We start from the raw sequence: 17,630 nt of genomic DNA, 5'->3' as shown, positions 1-17,630 counted from the left end.
TGGATGTTTATCTGAAATTCTAATTTAACTGAGTGTTTTCTTTGATTCTGGTGTTTTTTCTCCTTTTGTTTTGCAACCCTAAATCTGTGTTCAGCACCTGCCTGGTCCCTCAACACCACTGAGCCCCAGCCTTCTGGAGCTGGAGGTTTCGCCCCAGGCACTGGTCGTTCATGCAAAGCACCTTGGCAGGGGCCAGGGACACAACTTCTAAGGGGCTGGTTCTCAGCAGATCAGAATCCTCTGGAGAGTTGGTTAAAAACAGATTGCCAGGCCCTAGCCGAAGAATGTCCTGGGGAGTGTTTCAGGGGAGCTCCTGGGAGATGGTCTCTGCTGTTCCGGGACCCCCTCTGAGAGCTGGGGCTTGGGGGGTCCTGCCTCCCGCAGGGGCCCCTTCTGTTCAAGGCCACGGCTCATGGGCTCTGCCAGGCGCCCGGAGGGGCTTAGGACAGACCCCGGGGGCCTTGGTCTGGGAGGACATGAGGAAAATGCAGATGAGATTCCGACAAGGGGCAGAGGGGGGCCCCGGGTGGGAGGGAGGGGAGCAAATCGCACCCCCCTTGTGGGAAGATCCTGAGGGCGCTGCAGACAGCTGGGGCGCAGGCCTGGGCGGAAGTGCTGCAAAGTGGCCTCGGGGCAGTCGGGCTGGCCACGCCTGGGGAGAGGCTGGAAGGGAGGACCCCGGGTGACCCTGATGAATCTCTCGTTCGTCCTAGGGTCCTCTGGGGAAGCCAGGGCTCCCCGGGATGCCTGGTGCCGACGGACCCCCGGTGAGTACCCCTGCCCGCCTCGCCCGTCCCCGCACTCAGTTTGCTCCCAGGGACGGCTGCAGAGCCAAGCGGCCACCTCCCTCGCGTGGGGACAGCAATGGGTGCCCCCCTCCCCTTACTCTCCCGACTTTGCCAGTGAAGACGTCTTTGCACGCATCAGATTGCTCAGCAACTGTTGGATTTTGGACACGCTTTTCATAACATGTTTCAGTCCAAGGGTCAGTGTTTCTTGGTGTGTGCTGGTTAATTACTGGAGCCAGGTCTTGCATTTTTTAACTACAAACAGGGGGTCTGCTGGGCCCCAGGGGACGGCCTGTGTCCCCAGGTTGGGAGGGAAGGGAAGGGGTGTTTACTGTTGGGATGCTGAGAACTGAGAGTGATTAGCAAATGCCTTTGCAGTGTGTGAGCAGCAGCTGTGCAGCCAAATTAGCGCGTTAGCAGCAAATCCAATCTGCGGCCAAGCCCTGTGCAGGAGAGAGAGGGAGAGAGAGAGAGAGAGAGAGAGAGAGAGAGAGAGAGAGAGAGAGAGGGAGGGAGAGAGAGGGAGAGAGGGAGGGAGAGAGAGGGAGAGAGAGGGAGAGAGGGAGAGAGTGAGGGAGGGAGGATGGGAGAGGGGAGGGGGAGGGAAAACGTCCGCACTCACATTCTGTGTGTAGGTTGCTGCCGGGAATTTTTTATTTTCTATTTTTTTAGAAGATTTAATGGATGCTGAATAGAGAACCTCTTTCAGAAAACAAGATTAGCTGAATTAATTGTTTAAGATAGTGTATTTCATTGTTCTAATAGCTCCCTGGAAAACTAAATAAGAATGTTAAATACGTTGACAACTAATTGGTGGCTGTTTTACATGCAACTGATTTCCATTTTCGTGGCAAGTCTTTCAGATGTTGATGAACACACAAGTTGCCACTTCTTTATGGGAATCAGCAGCTGGCGGGTCCTCGGGGTGAACCGCCCTGTGGGAGGTGGGATGCTAAGTGATCAATGTTCTGAGATGTCCCCAAAGGCGAGCCACGCTCCGGGATTGGCCACAGCCTGGCAGTCATTTTATTCCCACTCATTTAATGTTGAAGGCGCCCAGGGGTGCCCGCTGGCCCGCAGCCCCTCCCCACGTAGAGCCTCCGTGGAGTTAGGGTCCCTGAAGGGCCGCCAGCCTCCCCGGCTCCTGCGGGGACAGAGAAGCCTTTAAAATCACCACCTGCCCCCTGCGCGTGGAGGCTGCCCCTCGAGACTCGAAATTCCTCTTTTTGCAACCAACGTTTATTTAAGGTTTAAAATACAAAATTATGGCTGATCCTGTTAGCTGTGGCTGTGCGAGCTCCTGAAAACTGAAGGCGCTTAGGCAGGAGGTGAGGGGGAAAGACGAACACGATGGCCCTAAAGATACGACCCAGTCGTCCTGTGCGAATTTGGAAAAAAAAATGGATTTAGAAACATTCTCCATTACAACCTTTAAGGTCGATAAACCTCACAGAGAGAGTTTGTGTTTGTTTTTCTTCCTTTTTTCTTTCTTTCTTGTTTTAGTTTGTTTTGGTTTTGGTTACAGAAAGAAAGATAGATTTAAAACTCATCAAGGAGTGTGGGCTGTTTCAAAAAAGCCCCGGTACTTAATGCACTGTTAAACCATCCTCGATTATCCACCGAGGGACGTGGGTCAGTGAATTAGGATCCAGCGGAACGGTACGGAGCTGGCAAAATTCAAATTTCAGTGACTATTCAGTGGTAGGAGAAGATGCCCACAATATAATATGAAATTAAAAAAATATCACCTGATGCCAATCCTTTATTGCAAGAAAGTCGCTAGGAAGGACTAACTCACACTCTTAGCACCGCTTGCCTCTGGGTGGTGAGGTTAGGAAGGATTTTAATTTTCTTTTCCACTTGCCTAATTGTCTACAATGAACATATATTACTTTTTTAATCAGAAAAAGATCAAATACAAAAAATTTAAGTTTTATTATTTTCCCATTATTACAAAAGTAACACACATTATGCAATATTGGAAAATGCAAACGAGTGGAAAGAAAGGAAAACCACTCAGCCTTCCATCCCGCAGCCTCGCTCACTCTGAGCATCTTGGTTTCCCCCCTTTCAGTCTGTTTCTGTTTAAAAATTTTTAATAAGTGGGTTTTGTCTTTTATACCTGTCCCCCCAGCTGACACACAGGCGCACATACACACACATACACAATCACCCTTGTTCTAGAAATACACCTGAAAACCTTTGTCCTCTAGCCACATGGACTCAGTTCACCTAGCAGTGATGGTAATGGAAATTGCTGGCAGTGGCTGGTGTGCTGGGTGCTTTATAGACAGTCTCTTTAATCCCTTTAGCAGCTCAGCCGCAGGTGTATTATTATCTCCACCCATAAGCGAGGAAATGGACGTGTGGAGAGGCCGCTCGCTTTCCCGAGGGGCCCCGATGTGGGGTCTGCCCCTGGGTGTGTCACTCTGGACCCTGGGGCTTGACCACCCACGGGCCACCCCATGTCCCCACTCCCCACCCTCCACAGAAGGATGCCTGTGGTTGATGGATGTGGCCCTAAAGTCCCCCAAGCACCACGGGGTGGCAGAAGTGGTAGCAGGCCCCGCTCCCATCCTGGTCACCCCGAAGCGGGCCGCCTCCTCCTGGCACTGTTGGCGGCCAGCTGCGCCACTTTGCCAGACCTGAGGCACTGGCGCTGTGAGCCCCAATTTCGGTCTTGCAGAGGCCTCAAACCCAGCATACAGATCATTTGTTCAAGGAGCTGAGACTTGGGTCTCCGTAACACTGCGTGGTCTAGAAGTAGTGTCCCGGATCTTTAGGACTTGTGGGTCTCCCAGGCTGCAAGAGTGTCCAGACCCCTCATTTTACACATGAGGCTGTGGAGGCCCAGAGAGGGTGGGTGCCTTATCCAAGGTCACACAGCAGGGCAGGGTGTTACCATGGGGAGAACCGGGGCCTCCAGACCCTGCCCTGCCAGCACCCTCACCGCACCTCACAGCGCCTTCTTCCTGGAGCTTGTGGCGTGGAACTGTGCTTCGTTGACTTCTGGCTCCCTGATCTTGAACTCAGGTCTTAGAGCCTAGCGCCCGGCCTGGGTTGGGAAGTCAGGGAAGTCGCATTCTGAGCTCAGTCTGGTGCAGGTGGATGGGGCAGTGACCGAGGGGACCATTTCAGCTGGGCCCCAGCTTCCAGGGTGCAGCTGCCTCTCAGCTCCCCTCTGCATCTGCAGGGCCGGTGGAGCCCCCGCGGGGACATAGTTTGAGGCACCTGCCCTGACACCTGCATGGGCTGGGACCCCTCAGCTGAGTGACTGACTCACCTGCGCCCTGGCCCGGTCCTTCTGCCCGGTTCTCCCCTGACCATCGGAGAGTCTGCGGTTTGCAGACGGCCCAGGACTGTTAGCCCAGGACTTGTTCTTCAGGGGGCAGCTTGCAGGTGGTCTGGAGTGAGGCTGTGTGGGGCTCAGGCCTGCTTTCTGCCTGCAGAGCCTGCACTAGAGGCCGGGGGGGGACTTGGTCCCAGCTGGGCAGGGCCATGGGAGCTGTTCCCATTTTACAGATGGCACCCGGCTGTGGTGGGGTCCCGCGCTCTCCCACTCCTGGGCGAGTTGGGATGTCGGTTGCTACGATCCCATCTGCAGGATGCCCCTGAGGGGGGAAGCGTGTGGGAGGGCTGCTTTCTGACATGGCGCCTAGCTAACGAGAACCTTCTCTTCTGTGACAGGGGCACCCCGGCAAAGAAGGCCCTCCGGGAGAGAAAGGAGGCCAGGTGGGTCCTCGGGCTCCCGCAGCCCCCCGGCATTTCCTGCAGAGTGGCTCTGGGCTCTGGCTCCTTCTGGTCTGGGACTCCCTGAGTTGGAAGGGACAGGCCAGATGAGCTGAGGACAGCCTCGGCCCTTCCCCGGGCCTCCGTTCAGGGCACCCAGCCCGGGGGGCCGGCAGGGCCCTGCTCACCTGGTGCGCAGAGGCCCCGCCCCCACCTGCACGCTCCCTGGGCCTGTGCCGTCCGCAGTGCCCCCACCACCTGGCTCTTTTGTGCGTGGCCAGTTTGGTGTCATCAGTGTTCTGCAGTGTCCTGGCGGTCAGCCTGATCTCGGCCACAAACTGGATGAGCGTGCAGTTTCTGGGCCAGAGGGGAAAGGGCCGGTGGAGTTGCTGGGCCCGGGAAGGGGTGGGGTGCAGGGAGACACTGGTACAAAGGAGGGTGAGGGCGGTCACCCCCGAACCAGGGAGAACCTCCGTCCCCAGCACCGTGAGCCCGGCAAGGCATCTCCTCTCTGTGGGACCACAGCCTTCTCTCCGCCCTGACTTTCCACACCCTGTGGAAGGACAGGAGGGAAGGAGAGACGGCAGTGTGGGGGACGCTGCAGGGAGTGCCCTTAAACCCTCTGTCCCTCAGCTGCTTCCTTCAGGGACCCCGGTGCCCGCTGGTCACCTGCTCCGGGACGGGCATCCCATCGTCTCGGGCTGTGAACTAAGGCCGGGCTGCTCAGACGATGCACCTTCCAGAAGCAGGAGCGAGGCCCCCACTTAATTCCTGCCAGGGGAGAGGGTGGGCCTGGCCCTCACACCTCCCCACACCTGCCTGCCTTCTGGGCCCACCCTCTCCCCTCCGCAGGCAGCAGACACAGCGAGGAGGATAAACCTGGGGTTTTCCGACACCCCTAGACACAGTGCTAGGCCCTGTCCCCATCTATGGGACAGAGGAAACGAGGGAGGGGGTGGCATCCGCGCTCTGTAAGGAGAGTAGGTTGCCGCGTGGCAGGCGGGCTCGGGAGGGGAGGGCACGGGAGACCGTCCTGTGCCACCTGGAGGTCCTGGTGGGGTCTTAGTGTCCTCTCTGGCCCCCGACCCAGGCAGCCCGCCCAAGCCATTTGGGGGGGCTCGGATGAGCAGCTCCCACTCTGCAGGAGAGGCCCGCGGTGCCGGTGCTGCCTGTGGCCATGTTGTATGGAGCCTGGAGCATCTGCGCCGGGACCAGCATTCCCAGGCTGTCAGACGTGGGCAGCACTCGGGGCCACCCGGGGCTTTGGGGTTCAGAGCCCTGTGCCAGCCGGCTGCTCGGGTCTGGAGCCCATGGTGCCAGGCAGCCATCCCGAGAGCAGGTGTTTCACCTTGAACGAAGGCGTCCGTTCACTCCCCGGGGTCCCCCGAGCTCCAGCTGGGCCCCTTCATGGCACACAGTGTGCCTCTTGCAGGGAACGGCCAAACAGGTCCGGACACAAGGAGCTGATTGGCGCTGATTCACAGGCTACGAGGAAAGGGTGCTGAGAGGGGGCCGTTCACCACCCAGGGCTCCTGGACCGGGGATGGACAGTGGGGCGGCAGGGTCCAGCGGGCTCCAGATGATAGCAAGGCCCTTTGGCCATCTAAGGCCACCCCTTCCCCAGATGCACCGGCCCTCGTCCCCTTCTCCCAGCCAGAAGCTCTCTGTCCCACCCGAGATCCCAGGCTGGAGCCGTGCAGCCCTTTCACCGCACCCAGAGCCCCCCTTCACCCTCTTACACCCCCACCCCCGGGAGGCCTGCAGTGCTGGAGTGGACCCGAGGTTGCGAGTGACCTCAGCCGTCTCCCTCATGGTCTGCATCGGCTCCTGCACCCGCCGCCTCCTCCTTTCGCGTCCAGCGTGTCCAGGTCTGCAGGCCTGGCCCTGCCTCCTTGGGGAGCCCCTCCTGAGGGTCTGACCTGGGTGTCTGCTCTGCTTACAGGAAAAACCCAGCCGGGGAGCCGGCAGAGCTGCCCTGCCCACTGAAGCGGCGCTAACGGCCTCTCCTCTTTGGTTTTAGGGTCCTCCTGGCCCCCAGGGTCCGATCGGCTACCCGGGTCCCCGAGGAGTCAAGGTGAGAAAGACCCTGTGGCAGCACCAGGTCTTCCGGGAGGTCGCCAGGGTCGCGGGACATGGCGTGGCTGGTTGCAGGGGTAGAACCTCCCTCCGGTCCCAGCTGGGCCGCCTGGCCGTCTCCCCGTGTGCGCGGGGTCGGGTCCGGGACGGGGGCTGAGCAGGGCAGGGGGCGGCCAGGCAGGGCCCCGAGGGGTGTCTCCCGCTGGGGCGGACGGGGCGGGCAGCTCGAGGATGGCTTCTGCGAGGACACAGGGCACCCCTCTAGCCGCAGGCGGCTCTCACCCACCGTTGGCCCGGCCTCCTGCCATCTACCAGGTCTCACGCGGGCTGCGGGGAGCGGGCACAGCGAGGCGCAGGGAGCTCGTCCCAGGGAGGCTTGGAAGCGTTTCTCCTGGGCCGTTTCCACGTTCAGAGAGAAAACGAGCCTGTGCCCATGGAGGGCCTCTGGGCAGACCGGAGTTAACAGATGCTGTTCCGGGAAGGTGTCCGTTTACTCACAGTCGTGTTGTTGCCATTTTAAAGGCTCCCGGAACCCTGTTCGGCGGGGCGCAGAGCTCAGTGCAGTACCCGAAAACCCGGGCTCGCATGTTTCCTCAGCGCTCGCTGCATTTGCTGCGAGCTGGGCCGTCAGCCTGGAGGTGGCTGCTCTCAGGAAGTGCTTGCACACGCGTGTGTAGGGGTTGTGCGGTCAGGAAGGCACGTGGGAACGTGCACTTCCTTCTCCAAGAACAGCGACATGGCTCGGCAGTGCCTTTGAGCTCCAGGTTTCCCGTCCACTGTGATTTTAACCTGATTTAAGGAATTACAGCTTGGCTTGAAGGAGGTGGATAGACATCGAGGCGCCTCCCCCACCTTTGCGGTCTCGGGGGGTTTGCACTTGGCTGCATCCAGCGTGCTGCCAGCCTGGGTTGGGTGTGGTGCTGAAGACCCGAGACCGGAATGTTTGGGGACTTGCCCCAAATTTTCCTAAAACCAATGGGGCAGGCAGGGCTCGAACCCAGACTTAGGTGTTGCTGGTGGAGCCGCCATCCTCAGCCCCGAGGGGCCCCGACCGTCCTTCCCCAGGAACCTGGGCCTCCTGGGTGCGAGAGCCCCTAACGGGAGGCTTCCTGGACCCGGGAGGGGTGGGTGGGGTTTCTCCCCAACATACACTTTCACCAGCCGCCTAGCAAGTTTTAGCAGGGTAATACTTTAGCAGAAATGCTGATTATGGGAGCTCCATGCGTGTTTATTTTACGAATTCTCATGGCTTAGCAACAGGCTCTGCAGCCTCCCAGCTGCCGTCCATGGCTGATTGCACAAGGCACTTCTGAGAACCAGAAAGGTGTTTGCTCTCACATGTTTATGAGGAATGCACTTACCTCATCTATGTGATTAAAATGCATTCCTGACACAGCGGCTCCAGTTAGACTTGGAAGCAGAGGGTGGAAGGAAGACCAAGATTTAAAAGCATATTCAGTGGAGAGAGATTCTCCAGCTCCTGTGCATTTGAGCCTTGAGGGTCACTTCCAGCACCGCTGCAGGCCCCAGGTGGGAGTAGTGGTAGGGGTGGGACCAGTGTCATCTGTTTGGATTTGACCATCAGCAAAATCAAATCCACCCTCTCGTGGCCCCCAGCTCTGAGGAGGCCGGCAGAAGAGCCCAAAAATGAACTTCCTGGGAGGCCAGCCTGTGTCCCTCGCCAGCCTGCTGTTTCCCCACGTTCCCCCTCTGCTCGGGCCCCAAGTCCTGGCCACTCCAGGGGCTTAATAAATGCTGCAGCCTGGTGGTTCTCACCTGGGGATGATTCGGCGCCCCCTCCCCACGGGTGACATTTGACAATGTCCAGAGACACCGTGACTGGGTGGCGCTGCTGGCATCGGTGGGCAGGAACCAGGGATTCTGCGTGACACCCTACAACGCACCCCGAGGCCCCACCCCACCCAACAGGGAATTTTCCAGGCCCAAAGGGCAACAAGCGGCGACTGAGAAGCCCTGCTCTGTTTGGGGGCTGCTGTGCTCTTTCGGTCCTGTTCCTGTGTCCTCTGGGGGACCCTCGCTTCAGGCCTGGGTGGCAGGGGGCTCGGGGGGCCCAGGCCCCCTCAGCGGAAGGAGGAGAGCTGGCACCGGGGACCCTGATGGCAGGTTCAAGGCTGCCGAGAAGGAACGCTCCCCTTCCCCCCACCCTGTGTCTCCCTGGAGTCACAGAGGGGAGTGGGTGCTCCACCCAGCCCACCTCTTCTGTTTAAGACCAGCCGTCGTTTAGGAGCTTAAATCCCGGCCGGCCGTCTCCGGTGACTCCCGTTTCCCACTCTCTAGGAGCGTCAGAGGTAACAAGTGGGATCTAGAGTGGACAGTTATTGAGGAGACACAAAAGCACCCTAAAAAAGGAAAGGGCCTAGACTCCGGAAAACGCCTCCTTTGTGTAGTCCCTGCATTGTGGGTTCTGAACCGTGCTCCAGTGGGGAGTGGCTGGGGCCTGGGCCCAGCCTGTGTCGGCCGAAGCAGCCACCCGTGTTCTCTGTGCCCTCAGAGGTGTCCAGTGGGGCACGGAGGAGGGGAGCTGGGCTGCTTAGCCAGGCCCTTCTCACCTCACAGAGTCTCCTGGCCACGGGTCCTTTAAGCTCCAACTGTGCATCAGAGGCCGGGCCAGACTCCATCCCTTTTGGTTCCACGTACGTTGTCGGACGTGCATCGTCGGCTCGGTTGGCGGCCAGCCTGAGAGGGCGGCTGGGGAAGTCGGGCCCCTCATCTGCGCCGTTTCTAGCCATATCTGTATCCCTGGAGGATTCAGGAGACGGGTGGCCCCAGTGGCTGCTGCATGGGTGTTTAAGGCCAGGCCAAATTCCAGGCCTTGCTGCCCAGGGTCCTCGTGCCCACCTGTGCCCCTGCTGCCCCCAGGCCCCCACTCCGAGGCCCGTGCCGGGAATCCAGGAGTGGTGGGTGTCCCTGGGAGGTAACGGCCTGGACACCGACAGGGCAGCGCTGGACACAGCGGCGGGAGAGGTGCAGCCCAGCCTCGCCATCCCCCCATGCAGGAGCCCCCTGTGAGCGGGGGTTCAGCGAACCTGGGCACCCTCCGCTGGCCACACGCCCTCCCCTCTGCCCTCCCCCGTCCTCATTCCCCCTCCTCTGCCCTCGTTTCCTCCCCCTGCCCACCTGCCCTCCCCAACTGCTCACTTGGAGGGGAGGCGCAGGGCATGACAGCCAGCATGCAGCCGCTTAAACGCCATTGCACAGCCCCACCTGCATCCCCCGGGGGGAGCTCGGCGCAGGGAGCCTGTCGGGGGGAAGCCGGCATAGCCCCTGCCTTCAAGTGCCCATTGCTGAGCAGGGACATGTAGTGATAGGCCCTGAATCGAACACCGTGGTGATACCTGTTATTAAGAATCAGTGCTATTAGCAATAATAATACATTATTTAGCGTTATTACTAACAAAAATGTTTTAGTTTGCTAAAACTGTGAAATGCAATATGCCAGAAATGGCTTGGCTTTTAGCAATGGGAATTTATTAGTTTGCAAGCTTACAGTTCTGAGGCCATGAAAATGTCCAAATCTAGCACCATCAGGCGATGCTTTCTCCCTGATGACCAGCTTCTGGCGACCCTCGGCTCCTTGGCCATGTGGCCGGGCACAGGGCGGTGTCTGCTGGTCTCTCCTTCTCTTCTGGGTTTCATTGCTTCCAGCCTCCGGCTCCACTGGCCTCCTCTATTTCTGTGGTTTTCTCTCTCTCTCTTTCTCTTAATTTCATCCTCTTATAAAGGACTCCTGAATGAGATGGATCACATCTTAACTTAAGGTGCTACTCACCAAAAGACCCGACTTACAATGGGTTCACACCCACAGGAATGGATTAGCTTTAAGAACATGCTTTTCTGGGGTACGTACAGCTTTAAACCACCAAAAAAAAATTAAGATAGTCAGACGGTGCCTAGCTGCCATTTTTCGAGCACCTGCTGTGTGCCGGACACTGTCCCAAGGGCTTTCCAGACGTCCCCCTCCACCAGTTGTAACAAGGAATGGGCCGTTGCTAGCTCCAGCAAGTTTCCAGATGAGGAAACTGAGGCACACAGAAGGCGGGGACATTGCCTGGAGCTCTGGGGGAGGCCAGGGTGTGACCCAGTCCCACAGCCCGTGCCCTGGAACTGCTCGGAGATGGAAGGCTTCTAGAGGGTGCAGGACATGGGTGGGGGGGAGTGGGGGAGGACCACCCAGGAGGAGTGTGCTGAGGGTGGGCCCGGGGCCTTGGGAGGGCAGATCTGGGGGTCAGTGAAGGGAGCGGACTTTGTTGGGGAAGGGAGGGGGCTCAGCTGTCCCTTTTCCTGGATCGTGGGGCTTAGGCCTCTTCCTTGTCAGCTCCGGGGGCCTGGATTTGTAACTGCTTGCTTCTCCCTTCCCTGTCTCTCTAGGGGGCCGATGGCATCCGCGGTTTGAAGGGCACAAAGGGCGAGAAGGTGAGTGTCCGTTCCGGTCAGCGGGGCAGCCTCGGGCCAGCCCACAGCTGGGCCCAGCCGTGGGGCTCCTTTGACGACGGGTCTTCAAGAAACTGGGCTGCTTGGGGGCTGCTTCTGCAGGGTGAGGCCCACTCCACGCGAGAGTGTTTGCGACAGGACGGAAACAAGCGGAGGAGGATGGGCTGGGGAAGCGCGGGGTCTGAGCGGGCCTGGGGCTGGGCATTCCCTGGATGGGGTGAGGGCCCTGGCTTCCGACGCAGTGCAGCCCTCGCGCACCTGCTCAGGCAGCCGGAAGCTTCCGCCACACACCTGCACGGCCCTCTAGGCAGGCGCCCCGTGGGCCAGCTCATGCTGCTATCATTTAGCATTCGATTCTCCACCCTAGGTAGGCTTCATGCTGCAGAACTCACACACGTGCAGCTATCGGAGCGGGGAGAGGCGCCCGCTCATGGCCCTGTGGCTCCAAGGGCAGAGGGTGCCACGCTCCAGCACTCCGGTGGCATCATGCACGGCCGCCCGGTGGTGTGGCTTTCCACGTTCGTTAGTACATGGCGATGGTTCAGGGAACTGTGTATTTGGCAAGGCCAGGGGATGCGGGTCGGGAGCTACCTGGAACATTCCGGTTATAAGAAGCTAAAATTCAGAGGCAGAAATCCGATGCCCCCAGAAGCCGTGACCCCCTGAGCAGCTTCAACTGTGTGGCCGGCCCCGTCTCTCGTTCCGCTCTGGTGGAAGGAAGCCCAGAGCCGGGCTCCAGGCTCGCTCCTGGCTCAGCTGCATTACCCGTTCCATTGCTTGTCTTCCCTGCCGTTTGAATGGAGCCATTTTGAGAGATGTTTTCCATGAGGCCCTTCAAATCCCTGTGAAGGACAGGCCGCACCATTCCCCAGCGATTCAGGGGCGTGCAGGCTGGCGTGGGCATAGCTGCCACCTGCTCTTGCTGGAGGGCGCCCAGGCCGGGGCTCCGCTTGGCGTCCCTGGAGGACGTGACTCGGGGTCCTTTCCTGTGGGATCTGTTGGCCTGCATCCAGGCGCTGCATCGAGTGCCCCCGCTGTGTCAGAAGGGCCCGACCCCAAAGCTGCGTGCCTTGGCATCGTGCTGTGGCATCCTTCCCACCCTGGGCTCCGTGGGCTGCCCCTGAGGAAGGAGGAGCTAACAGCACCAGTGCTTTGGAAGCTCTAGAACAGGCAAAACCTGTAGCCCCCACGTGGGGCAGCTTCTGGGCAGCCCCGTCCACCTGCCCCGGACTCAGGAACGGTGCCCTGAGGCCATGCCCACTGGGACCAGGCTGGGGCTTGAGTAGGCAGCAGACTGCCATGTAAGTCCCCCAAATTCACAGACAGCACCCCTATCTGGGCTCCCTGGGAAACACGCATGTGTGGCTAAAACCGTTAAGCTCAACCTCAGTGCGGTGGCTCCGGCAGAATCGCTGGTTTCCAAAACAGGTCCTGGCCAGTGACCCTTCCTTTCTCAGAGTTCAGTGATGCCGGCAGTGGCAGTTCAGTGTCCTTTGGGGGGGCATTTTTCACCCAGCTCCCCCTCCTCAAATTTGTACCCATCCCGCTGTTACTGGGACTCAGGGGTGAGTGGGCGAGCAGAGCTGCTTGGAGAAGCAGGTGTCGAGTGACCGCTCCTGTGCCCGGCAGAGGCCCGGGCTGCAGGCCCCCAGGGAAGGGGCACACCCAGCCGGGACTGCAAGACGCCGTGTCCCTGAAGGCGAGGGTCGGCCTCCAGGGACGGGCCACCGGGCACCCTCCCAGTCGGCGGCTGCGTGTTTGTGTCGCGGCCTGGGGTGTCCAATAAGACAGTGGTTGGCGGAGGCCTGGAGGCGGGTCCCTTCTACACTGAGGCCGTCTCTCGTCCGTTACCAGGGTGAAGACGGCTTTCCCGGATTCAAGGGGGACATGGGCATCAAGGGAGACCGGGTGAGTGTTGGGTGTTTGGGAGTCAGGGCTGGGGAAAAGCGGGGTGCCCAGCCCTGCAGGTCTGTGCCAGGGTGGGGGCAGCCTGGGCCCCAGGGCAGCTTCTCAGACGGGGCGACACCTGGGCAGAGGCTCCTGGGGTGGGGGACAGAGATGTTTCCCCCTTGGGGCTGGGCGGCCGCCCCCTGGTGCCAGCCCTCTGGGGTCCGGACAGCTCCCCTGCCCTGCTTCCTCTCCCCACATGGTGGGTTGGGGGGACTTTTACCTGGCTGAACCCCTGCATTGCACAGCAGTTCATTTGACTCAAGAATATGGAGAAGGGGGGCCTGGGAAGAGAGAGGAAGAGGCTGCAGATGACGTAGTCTAACCAGGGGTGCTGCAGCCACCCCAGCCCCTGGACGAGGGTCTGGGGGCCTCTGCTGGGCCCTTAGAACGTCTTGGTCCCCGAAACGTCTCCTCAGATCTTCCTAGGACCCCAAACAGTCCCTGTGCTCTGTGGTCTCACGCTGGGCTCTCATGAGAAACTGCAACTACCCGGCTTGTTTTTTGGTGAATAATTTATCTCCGCTCCGGAAAGCCCGTCGGTGCTGGGAGAGGCAGGGCCGGCTGACATGGCAGGCACCCAGCAGAAAGCCACTGGCTGTGCTTTCATAGAAACAAGGAGAGGCTGATGCACAAGACGCTGAGGGAATTTTCCGGTTAGTGGGCCCTGCGTGAAGTGCAGGGTGGCCCCGTTGCCACAGGCTGCGTGCTGTGGAGCTCCCGTAACAACTCCAGAGGGCATAGGAACCAGCTGAAAGAAAACGAGGCGCGTGTGGGTCCTGGCGGCCGGGCGTGGGGCAGTTGCGTGCACACACCTGGATGGATGTCTGTCGGCCGAGGCAGGTTGTCACCGGCTGCCGGAACTGTCCTGCAAAGCGGGGTCTGCTGGGGCTTTTTCGCAGCTGCTGGGAGGAGAGTGCACTCCGCACTCGGTGCTTCCACCCAGCCGGACAGGCGAACGGCACTCACAGCCTGCGTCTCATTTCACACCGATGACGTCCCAGTTATGATGCTGCAAAAGACAGCCACGCTCAAACTTTCTCCATGGGGGACGGATCCTCAACCCCACATCTAAGGGGGCCTCTCAGCTCGACCTGAGGAAGTCACTTTTATCCCCCCTCTCTGGCAACTCAATGCACATATTTGGGCTCCAAGTTATGAGGGTTTAGTTTTGAAAAAGACTGCACAGAAGAACCCCGGACTTCAGCCAGCCTGCATCAGCAGAGCTCCCATCAGACCTGGGCGAGGCGGGGACCGAGCAGCCAGGACACTTCCTGAGCCCAGGGAACTGGTGTCATCAATCTGGAGTTCTCCAGAGAGTGTAGCCCGGTTCCCGGATGTGGAGGATTATTTTGCTGCTTAGGGACAGAGAACCCGACCCACAGAGAACTCGGAGCTCAGGAACAAGGAAGTCATTGGCCTTTTCTTTATCCGCACCGTGCCCATTTTGGGAGTGGGGCTGCACGGCTGCTCTGCGGCTGCACTCAGAAGCATCGTCAGCGGAGGGCCCATCCAGCGGCAAGCAGAGAGCACCAACATGGGCGCCAAGAGGCTCGGCCGTGGCACTGCCCATAGCCTTGCACATCCCTCTTCCTCATCTGGGCTGAGGCCCCTGCATCTGTAATTTGGGGGAGTTGGACGAGGCAATACTTAAGCCCCTTACATCTCTTTGTTGACATCCAAGGGCCTCCCATGGGCCAGTTATGCCCGGATAACTGCCCAATTTAGGAACCGTGATCCACGTCAGTCCCTACCAGGGTTTCAGAAAAGGAAAGCAGCTCCCCGGATGCATGGTTGTTCTGCTCTATTCTGGGAAGTAGCATTTGAGAGCTATTGTGTTCACCAAAGTTATTTTAGCCAAGAGGCCCTTGATGGAGAGAAGGTAACAGGGAGGCAGGAGTGTGTGGCCTTGAGAAAACAGCAGGCCAGCGTCCGTGCGGAGGGCCCTCTAATCGCCCGCACACCCGTCTCCATTGTCGTGACACGACGGGGGCTTCCTCTGCTCGAACAAAGTGGAGCCTGCCGTGCTGCCAAGTCGCTCCTGGGACGGACGCCCGGGATCCGGGCCCGTGCTCCAGAACGATGGTGGGAGTCCGGCGGTGGGGGCTGGAGGTTACCTCCTCTTTTCTGGCCTGCAGGGGGAGATTGGACCACCTGGCCCCAGAGGAGAAGACGGCCCCGAGGGCCCTAAGGGTCGCGGGGGCCCGAACGGCGACCCTGGGCCACTGGGCCCACCTGGGGAGAAGGTGAGTGATTCTGGAGTGCGGGAAGCCAGACCACCCCCGAGAGGGAGCTGAGCCCCGTAAAGCCTCAGCGGATCCCTCCGCACGGCCTCGGGGGCGGGCTGTGTGGCGGCCCGGCCAAGGCTGTCCTGAGCTGGATGTGTCATTCCGGCACGAGGCCGGGCTCTCCTGCTCCACCCGTGGACTCTGGCTGCCCCACCCAGTGGGTCGAGGCTTTTCTTGCCCTGGGAGGAGCCCCTTCCCCAGGTTGCCAGGAGCTTGCCCTTGGGAGCCACATCACCCATGCATCATTTCTCATGCGGGCGACCCCGTTCTTGTCAAGTTTCCAACCTGTGCTGGGGGTGATGACAGTGCACTCTCCAGTGGCTGCGGAGGTGCCGTGGGTCGACGTGAACGGTGGCCCGAGACGTCGAGCCCTCAGTCCGCAGCTATCCTCATGCCTGTCGTTCCCAGCTGCAGGGGGTTGCCCGGCCTGGCGGCCCCCGGGCTCCATCTCCATGTGCTTACCCCAGGCCTGGCACAGGCAGGGCACCAGAAGTGGCCCAAACTTCCCTCTCGTCTTGCCGCAGGGCTAGAACTCTTATCCCCTAGATCGAGAATACTCTATTGGGCGTGTTGGCCTTCGACCACTTTGCTTCAGAAAAGGCATTGCCTTCTCCTCGTGGGCCCTTTGCGTTCAGCTTGGTGTGTGGGTGATCGGGTGCCCAGTTACTCGTGAGTGTGCACAGGCCCTGCCCGGGAGGGCAGGCAGGGGCTTTCCCAGGGTGACCGCGGCCTTTGGAAACTGCAGCCCCTGCACTCCCCACCGCAGCTCGTGGCTTTCTCTCTGCTCCGAGAAAGTGGATCGAGAAGGGCCCCTGAGCTCTCCGTGGAACACGGCTCTTGTTTTCCCCCAGGGCAAACTTGGAGTCCCCGGATTGCCAGGCTACCCGGGAAGACAAGGACCGAAGGTGAGTTGCAGCGTGTTAGGCTCCAAGGCAGGTGCTGTTGGGTGTTCCACGCATCCCCGCCCGCCCTCCAGAACAGCAGTCACTGCGGCTCACGAGTCCTTCATTCACAGCCCCTGGCACTAGTTTAGTGCATCAGAAGGCAGCTCTGGGATGGCCGGTTGAGTCTTTCAGAGAAGGGTGCTGCAGGCAGCGAGGGCACCTGGGCTCCCCGGGGCCTGCCGGCCTCTCAGTGGCTCTCCCCACAGGTTTGCCCACGCTCAGGACTCAAGAAATGAAAGACAGAAACCTTTCCTGCATGAGGTCAGGTCCTGCTTTAAAGTCAGATGGCTCCTTAAGGCTCCGGAAGTCACTAAAAATGTTGCTTTCTTCTTAAGTCCCACATTTCTCGATTCCCTGCCCTGGAGACGTAATTAACAAGACGGGGTCTCTCCTTCTAGCTTTGTGTCTGTGCCCATCCCTGTGTACCTGTAGTGTACCTCCGGGTACTTCCGTTCTGGCTAAGGAAATATGGGAACAGCCACACTGTACCCTGCCCAGTGTGGGACACCTGCCCAGCCTGCAGGAGAGGCACCCGCTGTACAACAGCCCTTTTGTGGCGACCGAACGGCATCACTGACGTAGCCACTGGCCCCCGCCTCGCCAGCCAGATGGCGGGTGAACAGGGCGTGGATAGGCGTATTTTCCCTCTTTCGATCCACGCCCACGGAGCAGATCAGAGGAGGGCAGAGAAGAAATTTGGGAGAGATGAGGGGGTCCAAAGAAACGTAGTTCGGTCAGTTTTTTGGAAAGGCAGAGGCAAGGGTTTCTCCTGCAAGCACGTCCCTTGGACGGTGGCTAAGTGCCGAGCCTGGCTCCAGTACCACCGGTGCCCCAGGTGTCCACATCACCGTCTCCTGCCTGGATGGCTTGATTGGCATCTGAGTGGATTCAGCAAGCTCAGCCCCATGGGAAAGGCAGGACCTGGGACTTTGTAAACTTTTCACGGACTTCAGGACACGCTCCTGTTAGGCCTGAGGACAGAAGACAGCCGAGACTGGGGGGCAGGTGGGGCGATGTGAGCACGTGCAGGGAGCTTCCCAGGCTCCTCCTTCTCACACACAGCAGGTGTCTGGTTATTTGCCCAGTGGAAGTCCTCAAGTTCATCTTCGGTCTGTGTGCACCTTGTAGAAAGCTAGAATTAAGTAGCCGCTAGAGGAGATGCAGTGATTTGCATCTGTTGCTGACTTTGCAAGGGGCTGTGCTTTACTTCCTGGCATCCTGGGAAGATAACAAAACACGGCCCCAAGAAACAGGAAACAAAATGTCACAAATGTGACACACATACTCTTCTCCTGCCAGATCCTCAGGGCCTGTGTTTCTTTTCTTCCACAGTACTCGTGTTATACAGACAGGTGTGTGGGAGAGGAGGGTGGAGAGCAAGGGTGAGGGGGAAGCCTGCTCAACAC

At 59.5% G+C, this 17,630-nt stretch overlaps 1 protein-coding gene across 4 annotated transcripts in view; it reads left to right on the top strand.

Annotated features, from left to right (window-relative positions):
- The window catches only part of COL5A1 (collagen type V alpha 1 chain), a 177,832-nt gene that overhangs the window by 105,859 nt on the left and 54,343 nt on the right, over positions 1-17,630 (top strand). For all 4 annotated transcript variants that reach the window (XR_005219102.1, XM_037851096.1, XM_037851098.1 and 1 more), the window contains exons 25-31: positions 714-767; positions 4,476-4,520; positions 6,538-6,591; positions 10,983-11,027; positions 12,900-12,953; positions 15,131-15,238; positions 16,132-16,185. Coding sequence is in view for 3 of the 4 variants with exons in the window: in XM_037851096.1 (XP_037707024.1) it covers positions 714-767; positions 4,476-4,520; positions 6,538-6,591; positions 10,983-11,027; positions 12,900-12,953; positions 15,131-15,238; positions 16,132-16,185 (414 nt within the window). In the remaining variant the exon portion in view is untranslated. The remainder of the gene's footprint in view (positions 1-713; positions 768-4,475; positions 4,521-6,537; positions 6,592-10,982; positions 11,028-12,899; positions 12,954-15,130; positions 15,239-16,131; positions 16,186-17,630) is intronic.

The sequence above is a fragment of the Choloepus didactylus genome, chromosome 10, assembly GCF_015220235.1.
Source record: "Choloepus didactylus isolate mChoDid1 chromosome 10, mChoDid1.pri, whole genome shotgun sequence".
NCBI classification, from domain to species: Eukaryota; Metazoa; Chordata; class Mammalia; order Pilosa; family Megalonychidae; genus Choloepus; species Choloepus didactylus.
This window is presented reverse-complemented; position numbering and strand designations above follow the sequence as displayed.